This window comes from Hemitrygon akajei, chromosome 15 (genome assembly GCF_048418815.1).
Source record: "Hemitrygon akajei chromosome 15, sHemAka1.3, whole genome shotgun sequence".
Taxonomy (NCBI): Eukaryota; Metazoa; Chordata; class Chondrichthyes; order Myliobatiformes; family Dasyatidae; genus Hemitrygon; species Hemitrygon akajei.
The window spans coordinates 8103574-8124036 of NC_133138.1; the positions used below are offsets into that span (position 1 = coordinate 8103574).

Genomic DNA, 20463 nt, shown 5'->3' on the forward strand with positions numbered 1-20463 from the left:
TCCTTCTTGAAAGCATCCAGAGAATTGGCCTCCACTGCCTTCCGAGGCAGTGCATTCCAGACCCCCACAACTCTCTGAGAGAAGAAGTTTTTCCTTAACTCTGTCCTAAATGACCTACCCCTTATTCTCAAACCATGCCCTCTGGTACTGGACTCTCCCAGCATCTGGAACATATTTCCTGCCTCTATCTTTTCCAATCCCTTAATAATCTTATATGTTGCAATCAGATCCCCTCTCAATCTCCTTAATTCCAGCGTGTACAAGCCCAGTCTCTCTAACCTCTCTGCGTAAGACAGTCCTGACATCCCAGGAATTAACCTTGTGAATCTACACTGCACTTCCTCTACAGCCAGGATGTCCTTCCTTAACCCTGGAGACCAAAACTGTACACAATACTCCAGGTGTGGTCTCACCAGGGCCCTGTACAAATGCAAAAGGATTTCCTTGCTCTTGTACTCAATTCTCTTTGTAATAAAGGCCAACATTCCATTAGCCTTCTTCACTGCCTGCTGCACTTGCTCATTCACCTTCAGTGACTGATGAACAAAGACTCCTAGATCTCTTTGTATTTCTCCCTTACCTAACTCTACACCGTTCAGATAATAATCTGCCTTCCTGTTCTTACTCCCAAAGTGGATAACCTCACACTTATTCACATTAAACGTCATCTGCCAAGTATCTGCCCACTCACCCAGCCTATCCAAGTCACCCTGAATTCTCCTAACATCCTCATCACATGTCACACTGCCACCCAGTTTAGTATCATCAGCAAACTTGCTGATGTTATTCTCAATGCCTTCATCTAAATCGTTGATGTAAATCGTAAACAGCTGTGGTCCCAATACCGAGCCCTGTGGCACCCCACTAGTCACCACCTACCATTCCGAGAAACACCCATTCACCGCTACCCTTTGCTTTCTATCTGCCAACCAGTTTTCTATCCATGTCAATATCTTCCCCCCGATGCCATGAGCTCTGATTTTACCCACCAATCTCCTATGTGGGACCTTATCAAATGCCTTCTGAAAATCAAGGTACACTACATCCACTGGATCTCCATTGTATAACTTCCTGGTTACATCCTCGAAAAACTCCAATAGATTAGTCAAGCATGATTTGCCCTTGGTAAATTCATGCTGGCTCGGCCCAATCCTATCACTGCTATCTAGATATGCCACTATTTCATCTTTAATAATGGACTCTAGCATCTTCCCCACTACTGATGTTAGGCTGACAGGATGATAGTTCTCTGTTTTCTCCCTCCCTCCTTTCTTAAAAAGTGGGATAACATTAGCCATTCTCCAATCCTCAGGAACTGATCCTGAATCTAAGGAACATTGGAAAATGATTACCAATGCATCCGCAATTTCCAGAGCCACCTCCTTTAGTACCCTAGGATGCAGACCATCTGGACCTGGGGATTTGTCAGCCTTCAGTCCCATCAGTCTACTCTTCACTGTTTCCTTTTTAATGTCAGTCTGTTTCATTTCCTCTGTTACCCTATGTCCTTGGCCCATCCATACATCTGGGAGATTGCTTGTGTCTTCCCTAGTGAAGACAGATCTAAAGTACTTATTAAATTCTTCTGCCATTTCTCTGTTTCCCATAACAATTTCACCCAATTCATTCTTCAAGGGCCCAACATTGTTCTTAACTATCTTCTTTCTCTTCACATACCTAAAAAAGCTTTTGCTATCCTCCTTTATATTCCTGGCTAGCTTGCGTTCGTACCTCATTTTTTCTCCCCGTATTGCCTTTTTAGTTAAGTTCTTTTGTTCTTTAAAAATTTCCCAATCATCTGTCCTCCCACTCACCTTAGCTCTGTCATACTTCCTTTTTTTTAATGCTATGCAATCTCTGACTTCCTTTGTCAACCACTGTGGCCCCTTTCCCCCCTTTGAATCCTTCCTTCTCCGGGGTATGAACTGATTTTGCACCTTGTGCATTATTCCCAAGAATACCTGCCATTGCTGTTCCACTGTCTTTTCTGCTAGGATATCCGTCCAGTTAACTTTGGCCAGCTCCTCCCTCATGGCTCCATAGTTTCCTTTGTTCAACTGCAACACTGACACCTCCGATCTGCCCTTATCCTTCTCAAATTGCAGATAAAAACTTATCATATTATGGTCACTACCTCCTAATGGCTTCTTTACTTCAAGATCGCTTATCAAATCCTGTTCATTACACAACATTAAATCCAGAATAGCCTTGTCCCTGGTCGGCTCTCATACAAGCTGTTCCAAGAATGCATCCCTTAGGCACTCTACAAACTCCCTATCCTGGGGTCCAGCACCAACCTGATTCTCCCAGTTCACCTGCATGTTGAAATCCCCCATAAAGACCGTAGGTGTTCAGTGAAACGGTCTCCCAATCTGCGTGGGGTCTCACCAATATATAAAAGGCCGCACCGGGAGGATCGGACGCAGTATTGTGGTAATATTTTTCCTGTCGCCTGGAAGCTTTACACCCCATACTTAAGCGTCTCCAAGTCAAATCCAGAAAGTGGTCTTAAGTTTGCCTTGTCTGATACAGACTGATTCTCTGTCCACAGGCCTGCCTTCTGTTTGCACACGTCCGATGCAAATAAGCATGTTTAAGAAATGAAGAATAGGTAGCTCTGAAGTTTATACTACTAGATTCACATATCCTGGCTACACAAGAGGATAAGAAGAGTAGCATTATTTGTCACATATACATTGAAACATATAGAGAAATGAGTTGTTTACATCAATGACCAACACAGTCCGAGAATGTCCTGGAGGCAGCCTGCAAGTATTGCCATGCTTCCGACACCAGTGTGGTGTGCACATAACTTACTAACTCCTACGCTTTTAGAATGTGGGAGGAAACCAGAGCACCCGGAAGAAGCCATGTGGTTACGGGGAGAATGTACAAGCTTCTCATAGACAGCACTGGGAATTGAACCCTGATCATTGATGCTGTAAAATGCTATGCTGTTCAAAGCAAGACAATAGCAATTTAGATTGGACCTCCCTGTTCTGAAAGGTATCACTGTGCAAGAGCAGAATGAGAAACATTAAAAGCTCCACTATGATATCTCTTGATCTAGTTAATAAAACAGTCTGTCTAATTCAGGAATTCATTTACTGGGATAACCCAGTGGCTGGGATAACTATAATTCTAATATTCTATATGATATCTCCACAATATTAGAAGGCTTATTTTACTAAAAGCTCTTAATAATTTGTTCTCAATGTTTCACCTTTGACAGCTCTACCCCTAATTAAGGTAGTATTATCTAGAGAATTCGCTCCCTCAGCCTAACTGGCAATGGCAACAGCACGGCTCAGTGATTTTCTGCTAATGGTATAAATAATGAAACCATGATATCATGGCTGAATTAGTGACTAAACTTTTCTTCCACTTGAGACATACACTATATGTATTTTTTGTAGTTTTGTTGGTGGAATATTATTTTGATGTTTATGAGAAATTATTTTTATATGCATTTATCTAAAACTATAATATTTCAACCCTAATTTATTTAATTTGGAAACACATCAGTTGTGCCAGCTATTTATTTCCTTAATAGACAAAATTAAATTACCTCATGAAATTTTGAAGGAAAATGCCACATTTTCTAAATAATAGATTGATATTTAAATAAATATAAAGTGATTATGTTTCCTTCATAATATGTCCCTATTTCCAATGTAGAACAGATTTGGAGTTATTTAATATTTAAAATATTCAAATATATTCCATTCAAATTTATTAAACAGACTGAATTAGCAAGATCCAATACAGGAACTGACCAAAGTTATATGTTAGGCTATTAATTCTACTCCATTTAATTTGTTTAAAGTATAACCTGCATGATGAATTGAGATAATTATTAGAAGTGAGATATAGATCTGGCTTTAAACTGCAGTGTGCAGTACCAGTTATGCACACTATTAGCATACAATATTAACAATATAAATTACCACATTTTTTGCTCTTTCGTCTATTTATAGGTTAGTTAGACACTGTAAATTGCCCCCAGCGTGTAGGTGAGTGACAGAGCAATTTATGATAATGTGGGGAAAATTAAAAATGGGAATTGCTATAGAATTAGTGTAATTGGATGGCAATGATTGGCGTAGGATAAAGGGTCTGTTCCTGTCTCGTATCATTTAAATCATTTAAGATTGAAGTTGGAAAATAGCTTTTCCAATTTCAGAACTCAGACCACGAATGTGGCAGCATTGGCAGGATCAAATAGTCTAAGATTCTGATGCTAGGTGTGGTTGGTTTACCATGATAAATCAGTTGCCACATTTGGCTGACAACTTGTTTTCACCTGTTTCACTTTACTTTTTGTTACACTAGGATAAATTTAAAACATATACACACGATGGCCAATATTAAAAACAGATGTGGACTTATTTGGGAGCTTGATCAAAACTCAACCAAGATTGTTCCAAAAGGACAAATTATCTGTAACAATAATTTAAAAATGAACTTATTTACAAATTAAGTTACTTTTCACACGCTAATCATTCAAAACACACTTTCCTCTTTATATAGGACACAACAAAGGATAGAGAGCCTAAAAGCAGGAAGTACAAACGTATTAGCTCAAAAGCCGATCAGGTAGATCATCCAACTGTTTGGAAATCTTCTCCAAAGCCTCGGGAAGATGCTGTGGGAAATCTTTCTTCAGGAACTGAAGAAATAGAAGGAAGTCTCATGGGAACCGAAGGAACCCCTACTGGAACTGACGGAAGGTATACTAATGGCAGTAACACAAGTCCAGCAGTTATTTCCCTGAAGGATTTGAACACTGGTGTGGAAGGTTTGAACACACCAGTGACAACTATCCCTCCCATTAGCATGCATGCCAGAATAACCACTTCTGTGTCTCCTAACAAAAATCTCAATAATGACACCAATGAAACTTCAATTTCGAACTCAAGGTAACTATCAGGAAAGTATGTGGCAAGACTCTGTAAACAGTACAATTGTGAGTAATCCATAAATAGATTTTCTTGTCAGACTGGGCTTTGTCACTAAGAAACATTTTGTGAATGCTCTGTTGAAAATGTATTTAGTTGTTAATTTGCAGGCTTTATCTACAGGTTACAGTAGTGCGTGGTGGCAAGCACCTGAGCGGAACCAAAATGACAATGTATCCAGTGTAATTGCTTTTCTTTGGCGCAGGATCATCGGTGGGGGGGGGGGGCGGAGGGGGACTGTGGAAGTGGAAAACAAGGGAAAAAGTCATCCTATCGTTTTAGTATATCATGGATCTCATACATTTGAAAGCTTATAAAGGATTCTTTTCTCACTACCTACCTTTTATTTGAAGGCTTATAAAGCATGTACCGTACCTATAAAAAGTATTCACCCCCCCCCCCCCCCCACCATCCCCAGAAGTTTCTGTGTTTTATTGTTTTACAACATTGAATCACAGTGGATTTCATTTGGCTTTTTTGACACTGATCAACTGAAGAAGTCTTTTGTGTCGAAGTGATAACAGATCTCTACAAAATTATCTAAATTAATTACAAATATAAAACACAAAATAATTGATTGCGTAAGTATTCACCCCCTTTTAATATAACACACCAAATTATCACTGGTGCAGTCAATTGGTTTTAGAAATCACATAATTAGCTAAATGGAGATCTGATTTGGAGACCTGTGTATAGTCAAGGTGTTTCAATTGATTATAGTAAAAATACACCTGTATCTGGAAGGTTCAGCTGCTGGTGAGTCAGTATCCTGGTAAAAACTACACCATGAAGACAAAAGAACACTGCAAGCAACTCCGTGAAAAGGTTATTGAAAAGCACAAGTCAGGATATGGATATAAGAACATTTCCAAGTCACTAAATATCCCTTGGAGTACAGTTAAGTCAATCATCAAGAAATAGAAAGAGGTTTTCCGGTGACATCATCGTCGAGAATGGCAGCTTAAGTCACTAGCTCCTCCGGAAAAACGCGTATTAAACCCCATTAACCCGTCAAATGTAATATTTTATGAAAAATATTTGAACTGAAAAGAAGGGCAAGAATGGGAAGAAGAAATGGAAATTTAAAAAGTGACACTGCGGAGCCTGCGTCCGAGAGGAGTGCAGCGAGCGGCTCTCCTACCTGACCGTGTGCTAGCGAGGTGGCCGCTGGGCCTTGCTCAAGTGAAGCGGCGAATATCTTCGAACTCCTGAAAGAAATAATGGAGGTCCAGAAAGATATAAAGCAGCAGCTCCGTGATATTAAGGCAGAGCTCGCCAGCGTTAATCAAAAAATAGCGGTGGCAGAGACTTGCATTGAGAAGGTGGAAGAACGCGTTCAAAATGTGGAACGGATACTGAGCAAAACAATAAAAATCATACATCACCAAGAGGGTAAATTGCTTGACCTGGAGGGAAGATCACGGCGGAAAAATATCAGAATCTACAATGTTCCCGAAGGACCGGAGGGCCCATCTATGACGGAGTTTGTCGGAAAGTTACTGCGGGATGCATTGGAGCTTCCCCCGGCTATGGAGCTGGAAGTCGAAAGAGCGCACTGCGCGTTAGTCCCAAAAACCTACCCAGGATAGAAAGCCTCGCTTAATTATAATTAAATTCCTTCAGTACAGCACCAAGGCGGAGATTCTACAAAGGGCCTGGGGTAAGAAGAGAGTGTTTTTAGAGGATAAATTAATATATTTCGACCAAGATTACCCCCCCCCCCACGGTCCTCCAGAAATGCAAAGAATACTCCGAAGTAAAGCAAGTATTAAAGCAAAATAAGATTAGATTTCAAACTCCATACCCTGCTAAACTTCGAGTGTTTTATGACAACGGGACACGGTTGTACCAGACAGTGGAAGAGGTGACTACAGACATGAAGGTCAGAGGGCTGGCCGTCAGCGTGACCAAAACAAAAGAAAGCCTGGCTGAGGAATTGTCCAGCTCAGCTTGGGAAATAGTGCAAGAAACGAGAAGGCAGGAGACGGGAGGAGGCTGAGAGAAACATATCAGGAAGAGACTGGGAGTTTCCCAAAGACAGTCCTCACCCCCTTCAGAAGAGTCATAATGTTTGGCTAACTTTAAAAATGTTGAGAAGCTAAACAGAAGCAAAAGTACACGGTGATATACCTATCTCGAGAAATACTTATTATAATGTGGATTTTATATTACTTAATTGTTATTCTTTATTCGCTCACTTACTCCTTTTCCCCCCACCAAAATGAGAATATATATATATATGTGTGCATATGTGTATGTGTGTAATGTGTGTGTGTGTGTATGTATGTATGTATATATATATTTGTGTGTGTGTGTGTATATATAGGAGGAGTACACAGGGAAATCTTTTCTGTGTAATGGATTAGTTCACTGACTTTTATGAATACTGCAATGGGGGCCCTCAACTCACAAATAGGAGGGGTTATCCCTCACAGCTAGACATTTCCTCTAGCTCAACGCAGGGTCATTTACTAGAGACCTCAGCCTTGGAATCACACGTTTGTTGCCATTTTTGTTATTATTTGAGTTTCTTGGTTCTTATTTGTTCCGGGAGTAGATCGATTAAGTTTTATTCTAATTTCAATGATACATTGACAGATAAATACAGATGGCTAAGGACAAGGTAAAATTAATTTCTTTTAATGTAAATGGGCTATTAAATCCAATCAAACGTAAGAGAATTTTATCCAAAATGAAAAAAGAACAAGCCCATGTAGTATATTTACAGGAAAGTCATTTAAGTGATAATGGGCATAAAAAACTAAAGAGAATGGGCTTCACTAATCTGTTTTTCTCCTCATATAAATCAGGACATAAGAGAGGAGTTGCTATTCTTATCTCAAGTAAGCTAAATTTTGAAAAAATATTCGAAATTGGAGATAAAGAAGGCAGATATATTCTGGAAAGGGGGAATATAGACGGCAATTCAGTTACTCTATTGAATATATACGCACCGCCAGGAAGTGATATTGGTTTCTTTCAGAAAATTACTGATATTATGGTAACGGAAACAGAAGGTCTCCTGATATGTGGGGGAGACTTAAATTTACAATTACAACCAAACTTAGACTCTTCCAATAGAAAAACCTATGAAACAAAATCTTTACATAAGAAAGTTAATACACTTTTTGAGGATGTTGGTTTAATTGATATATGGAGGGATCTTTTCCCTGACAGAAGGGATTACACTCATTATTCTGCTCCACATTCTGTATATCCAAGAATAGACTATTTCATAACATTTGGAAAAGACAAAGACAAAATAAACACCTGTGGAATTGGGACAATAGATGTAAGTGACCATGCACCTATATATTTATCTGTTGATTTTGACCTACAACCAAAGAATACTATTTGGAAACTAAATTCAAGTTTACTCAATGATCCGTACTTTAAGGAACAAATTAAAAAAGAAATTGGTCTCTACTTAGAATTTAATGATAATGGAAAGGTTTCACCTCCCATTTAATGGGATACTCTGAAGGTTGTCTTAAGAGGGAAAATTATAGCGATATCTTCATATAAGAAGAAAATAAGGAATAAAACATTAGAGGAATTACAAAATAGGCTGAAGGAACTAGAGAAAAAACACAAATTGAATTTGGCACAGGATACATTAGGGGAAATTTAAAAAATTAGGAATGAAATAAATAATTTGGCTACGCAAGAAATCAGGAAAAACTTAATGTTTCTGAAACACAGACATTATGAAAGTGGATCGAAATCTATGAAAATACTGGCATGGAAACTGGAAAAAAAGATATCAGAAAATACAATTCATAGAATTAAGGATCCAAGAACGAAAATGATTAAAAAAAAAAGCTAAGTGAAATTCAAGAAGCTTTTGAAGTGTTTTACAAAACGCTATATTCCAAAGTTCCAGGGGGGAGCATAACCTAAATTGACACCTTCTTGAATTCTCTAGAGTTACCCACTTTAAGCGAAGAACAAAATAGAAGGATGACTGCTGACATAACTGAAGTTGAATTAAAAGCTGCAATTAGTTGGCTTAAATTAAGCAAGTCACCAGGATCAGATGGGTATATGACAGAGTGGTTCAAAGAATTTAAAAATGAGTTAATTCCTGTTTTACTCCCCACACTGAACTGGGCTCTAAAAAAGGCACAAATGCCACCCAGTTGGAAGGAAGCGATAATCTCAGCTATACCGAAAGAAGGCAAGGATAAAATGGAATGCGGGTCATTTAGACCAATATCTGTTCTTAATGTAGATTATAGGTTATTTACCTCCATCATGGCCAAATGATTAGAGGAGTTTCTACCCATACTGATACGTAATGATCAGACAGGTTTTATACGACAACGCCAGACTCAAGACAATATACGAAGGACACTTCACATTATGGATCATATACAAAAAAATAAAATCGAAGCAATAGTGATGACTGTGGATGCTGAAAAAGCATTTGATTTGGTTAATTGGAATTTTCTTTACAGAGTTTTACATAGATTTGGTTTCCAAGACACAATTATTAGAACTATACAGACACTATATGACAAGCCTACTGCTAGGATTAAAATCAATGGATATTTATCAAATAGTCTTACCCTAGAAAGGGGACACGAGACAGGGTTATGCATGGTCACCACTACTCTTCGTGTTATATCTGGAACCATTAGCTCAATACATCAGACAAAATGAAGATATCAGGGGAATTACTATTAAAGGGACAGAGCATAAATTGGCTTGTTATGCGGATGACATTTTGATCTATCTAGGGCAACCAACGTACTCTTTACCTAAATTGATGCAATCCTTTGAACAATATGGTCAGTTATCAGGATACAAGATCAACATAGATAAAACCCAATTACTTTCATATTACTATAGCCCACCAAGAGAAATTGAAAGTCAATACCCCTGGGCATGGCACACAGAGTCTTTCAAATATTTGGGCATCATTATGCCAAAAGATTTGGCAAAATTATCAGAATGTAATTATCAGCCTTTATATAAAAAAATTAAGGAAGATGTGGCAAGATGGAGCCTGATTCCTTTTTTCAGTCTCAGTTCAAGGACTGAGTCTATTAAAATGAATATACTGCCCAGACTGTTATATCTCTTTCATTCTTTCTTTTTAAATCTTTTTATTAATTTTTAAACAAACATAAATGAAACATGAATACAGAGAGTTTGAGAGTACATAATTAATAGTTTAAAGTATAAATACAAATAGATGATAATCCATATATAATAACCTCCCAAACTCATAGTAATTACGAAAAATAGAGTAAATAAGAAAAAAAAACCTAACCAACATGGGCCATTGCATTATGTCAAATATACACAGTAGCGTCAATAACTCTGCACCTCCATCCAAATAATTTTTATTCTGCCACACATACGAGGTTATTTTGGAGTCAATAATATCAAAAAAAGATTTAGGAATAAAAATTGGTAATGCTTGAAATAAATATAAAAACTTGGGTAATACTATCATCTTAATAGTATTAATTCGACCAACCAATGACAAAGATAATGGGGACCACCTGGTAACAAGTTGCTTGATTTGGTTAATTAAAGGTAAAAAATTAACTTTAAATAAATCCTTATGTTTCTTGGTAATTTTAATACCCAAATAAGTAAAATGATCTGTGACAACTTTAAATGGTAAGTGTTTATAAATTGGAACTTGCATATTTAATGGAAATAATTCACTCTTATTAAAGTTCAGTTTGCAACCAGAAAAACTACTAAACTGAGCAAGCAAGGACAAAATAGCAGGAATAGATCTCTCAGGGTCGGATATGTATAGTAACAGATCATCAGCATATAATGATAACTTATAAGTCCCTTCCCCACAGGTAATACCAAAAATATTAGGTGATTAACGAATGGCAATGGCTAAAGGTTCCAAAACAATGTCAAATAATAGAGGACTTAAAGGACAGCCTTGCCTCGTACCATGCTGTTCTATCTCTTTCAGAACCTACCAATAGAGATTAATCAAAATCAATTCAATGAATGGAACAAGATGCTATCAAGGTATATTTGGCAGGGTAAAAGGCCTAGAGTTCATCTCAAAACCTTGCAATTAGCAAAGGAAAAGGGGGAGATGGGGCTTGCCTTCTCTTAGAGATTATTATTTTGCAGCACAGTTGAGAGCTGTGATATGTTGGTGCAACCCATCATATGACGCTCAATGGAAAAACATTGAGGAGCGGGTACTTCCCATCCCCATACAAGCAATCTTGGCTGATAACAACCTGCAAAGGTACATAAATAGATTTATGTATATCGTATATAGATCGTATATATATCGTATGTATATAGATTTAGATGCATATCATATTTTTTACTGAGTTAAGTATTGTATGTAATTAGTTTTGCTACAACAAGTGTATGGGACATTGGAAAAAAAGTTGAATTTCCCCATGGGGATGAATAAAGTATCTATCTATCTATCAAATACTATTGATAACCCATGGGTGAAATTGACTCTTAAAATATGGAAAACTGCTATAAAAGAATATAATTTAAAGGGAGATATTGCTATTCTTAAATGGTGTGCATATGACTCGGATTTTACACCAAATAAATTGGATGCTAGACTTAAGGACTGGACAGCTAAAGGAATAACAGTTCTTTGCAACATAATGAAAGAAGGAACACTGTTCAGTTTTGAAATGCTTAAAGAGAAACACTTATTAGAAAAACAAGATTTTTATCAGTATTTACAGATGCGACAATATGTTAATAAGAATCTTAAAAATGTAACCAAGGCAAATACATGCTTGATAGAGCTCTTTAGAAAAGCATATAATTCAGATAATGGTAGTAGAATCATTTCAAGCATGTATAAGGGGTTGTCAAATCTTAAAACACATTCGACTTCATACATTAAAACAAAATGGGAGAAGGAAGGAAGGATAATTATATCTGAGGAAGAATGGACAATAATATGGAGATATCAATGGAAGTGTACCAATTCACAGAAATGGAGGGAGTTTGGATGGAAAAACTTGATAAGTTATTTTATTACACCCTCTCAGAAATCCCACTATGATAGTAACCTCCCTGTTTGCTGGAGAAATTGTGGAAATCAAAATGCAAATCATTATCATATTTTTTGGGACTGCCCTGTTATCAAAAACCATTGGAGGGGGATACACAATGCCCTACAAGACAACTTTAAATGTGAAATACCCTTGGAGAGTAAGACCATATATTTTGGATATATACCTCAAGAATGGTTGAAAAGAGATGAATATTCAATGAAAATACTGTTGGTGGCTGGTAAAAAGACTCTTACTAGGAAATGGTTATCACAGGAGAGCCCAACTTTAAATACATGGATGGAAATTACAATGGACATTTACAAAATGCAGAAGATAACAGCATCTGTTAATCATAAGCTGGAACAATTTGATTCATACTGGGAAAAATGGTTTAACTACATAATGCCTCATAGGTCTGATTTTATTCTCACAAATCAATGAATCTGTTGTAAAAAAAAAGATCACTCCCTACTTGTACATAGTTCTTTCCTTTTGCTTGTTTTTTCTTTCCACTCTTTTCTATAAGTGTATACCCCAGATAAATACTTTGTGGAGATTTTGTGATATATATGTACAATGTCCAAAATACATCTTATGGAAATGTTTGTTTGATGAACTTCAATAAAAAAATAAATTACAAAAAAAAAGAAATGGAAAGAATATGGCACAGCTGTAAATCTGCCTAGAGCAGGCCATCCTCAAAAACTGAGTGACCGTGCAAGAAGTGGACGAGTGAGGAAGGCCACCAAGAAACCTATGACAACTCTGGAGGAGTTACAAGCTTCAGTGGCTGAGATGGGAGAGACTGTGCATACAACAACTGTTACCCGGGTGCTTCACCATTTGCAACTTTATGGGAGAGTGGTGAAGAGAAAGCCACTGCTGAGAAAAACTCACATGAAATCTCAGCTAGAGTTTACATGTGGGAGTCTCTGAAGTCAGCTGGAAAATGGTTCTGTGGTCTGATGAAACCAAAATTGAGCTTTTTGGCCATCAGACTAAACGCTATGTTTGGTGTAAGCCAAACACCACACATCATCGAAAACACACCAACCCTACTATGAAGCATGGTGGTGGCTGCATCATGCTGTGGGGATGCTTCATTGCAGCAGGCCCTGGAAGGTGTGTGATAATCGAGGGTAAAATGATTGCAGCAAAATACAGGGAAATCCTGGAGGAAAACCTGATGTAGTCTGCAAGAAAACTGTGACTTTGGAGAAGATTTGTTTTCTATCAAGCCAATGACTCCAAGCATAAAGCCAAAGCTACACAGGAATGGTTTAGAAACAACAAAGTTAATGTCCTGGAGTGGCCAAGTCGGAGTCCAGACCTCAATTCAGTTGAGAATTTGTGGCCGGACTTGAAAAGGGCTGTTCATTCTTGATCACCATGCAGTCCGAGAGCGTGGGCAGTTTTGTAAAGAAGAATGGGGCAAAATTGTGGTGTCTAGTTGTGCAACACTGATAGAGATTTATCCACACAGACACAAGTCTGTAATTGCTGCCAAAGGTGTATCGAATAAATATTGACTTGAAGGGGGTGAGTAATTATGCAATCAATTATTTTGTATTTAATAATTGTAATAAATTTAAACCAATTTGTAAAAATTTGTTTTCACTTTGACACAAAAAAGTCTTTTCTGATGATCAGTGTCAAAAAAGCCAAATTAAATGTTGTAAAACAATAAAACATGAAAACTTGTGGGGGAGGTGAATACTTTTTATAGACACTGTATAAAATGTTATTTAACAGGAGCAGATAGAACACACAACATTTGGCTCCTTTGTCATTCTTCCAGCATCCAGATTCTGAAAACAATTTAACACTAAAATATTGTGCACTCTTGCTTATCACTTTTGGCAAAAAGCTGTTCATATTGTTTTGAAACACATTGAATTTACTTCTTGTGTAGCCTGGTCTGTTGACTGTGCCTGTTTTAAAAACAGACTCTGGAAAAAAGCAAATATTTGAACTTCAGATTTTTAAATGAGGAATGTCACTTTAGGAAGGTGGATCACTTTTACACTGAAGTGATTGATCAATTTAATCTAAGGCATCAGCAAAGGTACAAAAAAGATTTAGATCCAGATGAATATGCTGTCTATTCTGCTCCTAATATATTACAACCAGAGAGAAGTAATTTTACTATCAGCATCATATTTCTGTTTCCTATAATGCTGTAAATGACTGTGTGAGGACTTTTGTAAACTTTCAGGCAATCTTTACAAATAGTAAACAGTTTTGTGTAAAAGTAGCCAGTATCTTTTGGTATTGGGTTGATGACTTCAATTAGTTCTTCCAGAGAATCTAAATGGTTGGTCAAAAGACACTCAATTCTCAGAGTTGATCGACTGTCGTTAATTCACCTTACCATAGGTTCCAAGACTCTTTGCATAATGATCATTAATGCAGGGATTATTGTTACACTGCTTCTTTGTTGAGAAGATAAATTTTTAACTTTTGTAGGATGCAAGAGAAAGTGAAGATAAAATCAAGCCCTTGTGGTTACCAGTTGACTGAAATACTTCCAGCACCAGTAAGTGATCAGATGTTGTATCCGCCGTCATTTTGCTGTAGTTTCTGTTTAACATAAAGAATCATTTTTAAGAAGATAAACTATATTTTACTTTTAGCTAATTTAATACAAATAATAAATAGAACAGTATTTGAACATGACATGTAGATCTACCTTTATTTTGCTTAAAGCCAGCAGCAGGAGAACAGCCTTTAATTTTCACTTGGGACAATGACTCAAAGTGAAATATATAAACCCCAGAGGCTTCTAAATATTTGGCTGTATATAATTAGTAATAAGGTACTGCATTTGTATTTTTTTTTGTTCTGACTGTCATTGAATTATTTTGTGCAAGAAGTCTGGGTAGGCTGCTTGACTCCTCTCTTTGATTATATTGCCATATTTTGTTCAGTTAAGACTTAAAATAGCATTCGAGGGCAGTGGCCATAAATTGCTGACTTTGGTGATTAGGGGGTCATGGATAAATTCATTTTTAGATTTATTGGCTCAATTTAGATTTACAGTTAAATTCTCTTAATATTGTAATTTTTAATTATTCATTACACTTAACTGTAAGTGGAGTCATGATAGTAAATATGGAATTAAAATGGGTGTTTTGGTAATTAGGCAATGATGAAATTGTGTTGGGGGAGGTAGTTATTACCAAGCACTAGTGTAGCCTAGTGATAACTTGCCAGTTATTATTCCAAGCTCTACTGTTTTTAAACAAAAGGAGTTTCTTTGACTGAGCTTGTTGCAATGAACGAGGCAAACCCAAGCGCAGGACACAGGCATGGAGATTTAGTTAGGATGCAGACGCGGGCGTGAGCGTTGAACAGCAAACAGGAGAGAGAGCAGGAAGGCAGGAGACAGGCAGAACTTACCTTGACACGGAGAGATTGGGTTTCACAGGTAAACCTCGGAACTGGAGTAGAACTTAGAAAACTTATCTTGACACGGAGAGACTGGGTTTCACAGATAAATCTTGGTACTGAAGCAAAACTTAGGACACACAATCCTAAGCAGACGGGAAGCGTTAATTACCACACTGGCGAAACCAACGATCTGGCAACTAGTGGGTGCAAAGCCGGGGTTCTTATGTTGCAGGTCTTGATAAAAACCAGGTGTTCCGTCATCAAAGGGAATTAGGAGAAAATGGGGAATTAAGGGTCGGAACCATGGCACAATCAAAGAGAAATAGGAGAAAATGGGGAATTTACGGTCCGGACCATGATAGTACTCCCCTCCCCAACGGGAGTCTTCAGGCAAACCACCAGGCTTATCTGGACTGTCTTGATGGAAATCTCGGATGAGGAAAGAGTCCAGGTTGAAGGAACGGGGAATCCAGGAGCGTTCAGCAAAAAAAAAATGCAAATATAAATGGTGCACAGCATTGACTGTGAAGGTTTTTTCATTGACCCTTGTTCTGCTATTAGTTAAATATTACTGCTATAGCAATATGTTCATCTCTCCTCTGACACGAATACGTTTGAGGTTATACTGGTGAACTTCAGTGTACCTGAAGTAGGATTAACATCCTGGAAGTCACCAAAGACCAGAGGTTCAACTGGACAAGTCATGGAAATATGGCTAAAAGAACAGGGTGCTATCCTGCAACACGTGACTCAGCTCCTGTCATCCAATAGCCTAGCCAACATTGTCAAGATAGATCAGGAGCAAGATATAATACTTGCCAGTTCCTTGGCTAAATATAGCTCCACCAATTCTCAAGGAAGTCCCGTTGACCCAAGTCACAGCATCCAGCTAGATTGGTGCCCAACCCACCATCTTAACCATTGTCATTCCACCACTGGAGCCTTGTAGCTGTTTGGACATTACAATATGTTCTGCAGGTACTCTCCCAAGCTTTGCCAAATCCTGCAATCTCAGCAAGCAAGATGAGCAAGGGCTACAGCTGCATGACAACAAAACCACCTGTTGGTTCACTTCGAAGTGGATACGTATTGCTAGTTCTTCTTTATTGCAGAATCTAATTCCTGGAACCCCCTGCCCAAGAACATTACAGAAGAAGGACTTCAGTTGTTCAAGGAGGCAGATTAAGAAGGTGACTTACTGCCACCTTCTCAGAGGCAATCACTGTTGGCTAAGAAGTAAAGCATAAATGTGAATATATACAATCATTAATCAACTCTAATTATTACTAATAATAGAGAAATTTGTATTTAACTTTTAGTTACAGGCTTAAGCAATTAATTTGTCAATATTTCTTACGAAACACCTGCAGTTACAATGAGCATATACAATAAACCAGATTATTTCAGAGTTTAAATCATAAGAGATTCTGCAGATGCTGGGAATCCAAAACAACACACACAAAGTGCTGGAGGAACTCAGCAGGTCAGGCAGCATCTCTGGAAGTGAAAAAGGGTGTCAGCCTGCAACATCGACTGTTTATTCAGTTCCATAGATGCTGCCTGATCTGCTGAGTTTCTCCAGCATTTTGTGTGTGTGGCTCTTATTTAGAGTTTATTTGACAACTAAAGAAGATAATCTGAATTTTCACAAATGAACTCTGAAGATAAATGGAAACTACAGGTATATTCTCCTGATTCTACCTTAATATCAATATTATTCATCCCTGACAAGTTATACTTCACCAAGTAAACCTAAAAATGTGCAATGAAATCACTCCATGGTCAAACCTAGGACCTTTTTGCTCTGTATTTCAATATCACATCATTTGCTATATTTACTCACTGAGGTATTTATGGCTCTCAACATTTAATACCTAATTAATTTTAAATGCACAATCCATTAATTGTGTAACACAAAACGTTGATGGCATGATTATATTGACTGAACATGACGGGCTACTTGGACACGTTAACATCAAGAATCTCAGCATGGCAGAGTTTCTATTTTCAGCTGTTTTATTACACAGGTATGCTAAGCTGCAGCCTAGGAGAAACACCTGTCATAGTGGGAACCATGCACTAGAATGTTGCACAGAGGACCCTGTGCCAATCCCAAATGTATTTTGGCATGTATTTAATGCAATGATTTGTGAATATAACTTGTACCAATCACACTGTTCATTTGAATTAGCACACAATAAAGGAAAATTATTTCAAGAATCACACAGACTTGGAGGTGACTAATAGATTTCCGAAAGATTGTTTCCCTTGTTTGTCTATGTGATAGAGATCAAGGGGTATCTCATATGCTGTGCAGGATGTGTTGACAAATTCTATTTTGTGCACGGTTCATGCCACAGGCATCGAATCAATATTGTTCTAGTCTACAGCGAGTGTTCAGAGTGATTAATGGGGATGGCTGCACAACAGGACGCCTTGTGTTGAATCAGTTAAGAGCTGTGCTTTTCAAAATGAATGCTGAACATTTTTCAGATATGGCGATATATCTTGTAAATAGTTGAAACTCATTATAAAGTTATAATTCAAACTCCCTGCTACAGAATATGTCTCTCTGATGTTTTCTTGCAGCTAGATAGTTACGTACAGGTTCCAGGCCTGATTCTGGTTAGTGATGATCCCTGGGAGTTTGCTAGAGATGTAGGCAGCAGTAATGCTGCCAAATGCTAAGAAATGGTCGCGTATTCTTGTGTTAATAGTCAAACAGCAAAGGGTCACAGCTCACAGCTGCACAGGGACCTTTACATTTAGGAAGTTTGTAACTGAGGTACACATGGAAGGCTGATTTATTAGGATTTCTCTACTCAAGATGCCTCTCTCTTTGAGTAGAGAGTCCTGTTACATCTCAAATACAGCTTTGGGCTGAGAAATATAGGATATACAGTATCATCTGCCAGTTAGGGTGAGAAAACACTAAGGACCACTGTGACATTGAACTCCAGGGTGGCTGCAGCTCTGTATTGAGCTGGTGACTAATCTCTTAGTATTATTAGTATTTTCTTCTCTTTCTTTTTGTATTTGCACAGTCTGTTGTATTTATTTGCACATTGTTTGTTGTCTATTCTGTTGGGTGTGGCCCTTCATTGATTCTATTGTGTTTTTTGTGTTTACTGGGATTGACCGGAAGAACCCGAGTGTCTGGGTTGTGTGTGGTGACATATATGTACTTCGATAATAAGCTTACTTTGGAATTTGGACTTTTGTCCACTTGCTCTGCTCAACCTTGCCTCAAGATACATTGTTCTTGTAAAACTGGATTTACCTGACTGAAGTCCTTCTGATGCACCATCAATAACTCACGCCGAGACTTAGGAAGTGAGATATCGGCTTTTATTGACTGAAGAACAACACTACATCCTGGGGAAAATGAGGGAGAGCAGCAGGCCACAGTCGCCTTTATACAGGGGTCTGTGGGAGGAGCCACAGGGGTAGTCAGCAGGGTCTTGGGAGGAGCCACAGGAGCAGTCAGACAGGTATATCTAGTTCACCACACCTTCTTTTTCAGCCTCTTTAAACGAGGCCTTGTCTTGGGGCCCTCCCCTACTTGCGCTGAAACCCTGGCAGAAGTATTTTAAAGCACCCTTTAACTAAAAATGCTGCAACCTTCGCTTCTGTGAACCGGAGCCAGGCTGGCAACCTGGCAGCAAAGTCCAGCCCTATAGGATGCATTGACCTTTTCTTCGAGTCAATCATCGACCAGTCTGCTAATACGTACAGGCCTGCTACACCATTCACTAAGGTCATGGTTAATTTGATTCGAACTTCAGCACTGCTTTCCAGTCTTACCTTTGTCCCTCTTGCTTATCAAGAATCTATAAGGCCTCTTTGCTACCCTTCGAAGAAGTGAGTTTTGAAAACTCACGAACGAGAGAAAAAGTTTCACCTCACCTCTTAAGTGTGTAATCAGTGACTCCTAGTTCTAGATTTTACTGCAGGAAGAAACATTCTCAGTACATCGATCTTGTCAAAACCTCTCAGGATCTTATATATTTCAATCAAGTCCCATTTCAATCTTCCCATTTACAGAGGATGCAAGCTTAACTTGTCAACCCCTTCCTCATAAGGCAACCTTGCTTATTTCAGGAAGTGAGCATATTTTAAATTGAATAGGTGTTACGATTCAGACAGGTTCTTTTCTGGTTTTCTGTCTCACCCTCACCCTTACATGGTATATTACACAAACAATAACTCCATCACCCAATGCCCTTAAAAATCATCTTGTTAAGCAACTGAATTTCAACTAATCACTGTTTTCCCAGAGGGAGGATGAGAAAATATCTACCTCTAGTGGTTACTTTCTGCATAGTATTAGTCGGCGAACACAGGTTGCAGAAAACTTTTATCATATAAGCTGAAAATGTTGGAAATGTGCTGGCATTGGTGAGGGTCTGGAGGATGATTCCAGGAATAAAAGGCTTATCATAGGAGGAACATGTGATGGCTGTGGTCTGTACTTGCTGGAGTTTAGAAGGATGAGAGGGGAATCTCATTGAAACCTTTCAAATGTTGAAAGGCCTAGACAGAGTAGATGTGGAAAGCGTGTTTCCCATGGTGGGAGAGTCTGGACAAGAGGGCACAGCCTCAGAATAGAGGGGTGCACTTTCAAAACAGAAATGTGGAGAACGTTTTTCAGCCAAATGGTGGTGAATTTGTGGAATTTGTTGCCACATGCAGCTGTGGAGGCCCAGTCATTGGCCCTGCCAAAAGGCAGAGATTGATAGGTTCTTGATTGGACATGGCATCAAAGGTTATGGGGAGAAGGCTGGGAAATGGAGTTGAGGAGGAGCAAAAAAAAAGGATCAGCCGTGATTGAATGGCGGAGCCAACTCGATGGGCCAGATGGCCTCATTCTGCTGCTATGTCTTGTGGTCTAAATATTGAGCAGGTTAGCTTATGTGGAAAGAGAAATGAAGTTAATGTTTCAGGCCTAAGACTTCATCAAGAACCATCTGCTTTGGTCATGAAAATCATGGAACAGGAAGAAGATGGAAGAAGGGGCTTATTGATGGAGGTGGGGTGGGGAAGGAAGTTTCATCAAATTACAACAAAAAGAGAAAATACTGGAAATACTCTGTTGG

General features: G+C 38.4%; 1 protein-coding gene across 1 annotated transcript in view; it reads left to right on the forward strand.

The window, feature by feature from the left end:
- Positions 1-20463, forward strand: part of LOC140739561 (cyclin-dependent kinase-like 2) — a 74912-nt gene that overhangs the window by 28156 nt on the left and 26293 nt on the right. Inside the window, exons 9-10 of the mRNA XM_073067956.1 lie at positions 4531-4919; positions 14444-14513. Coding sequence (XP_072924057.1) covers positions 4531-4919; positions 14444-14513 — 459 coding nt within the window. The remainder of the gene's footprint in view (positions 1-4530; positions 4920-14443; positions 14514-20463) is intronic.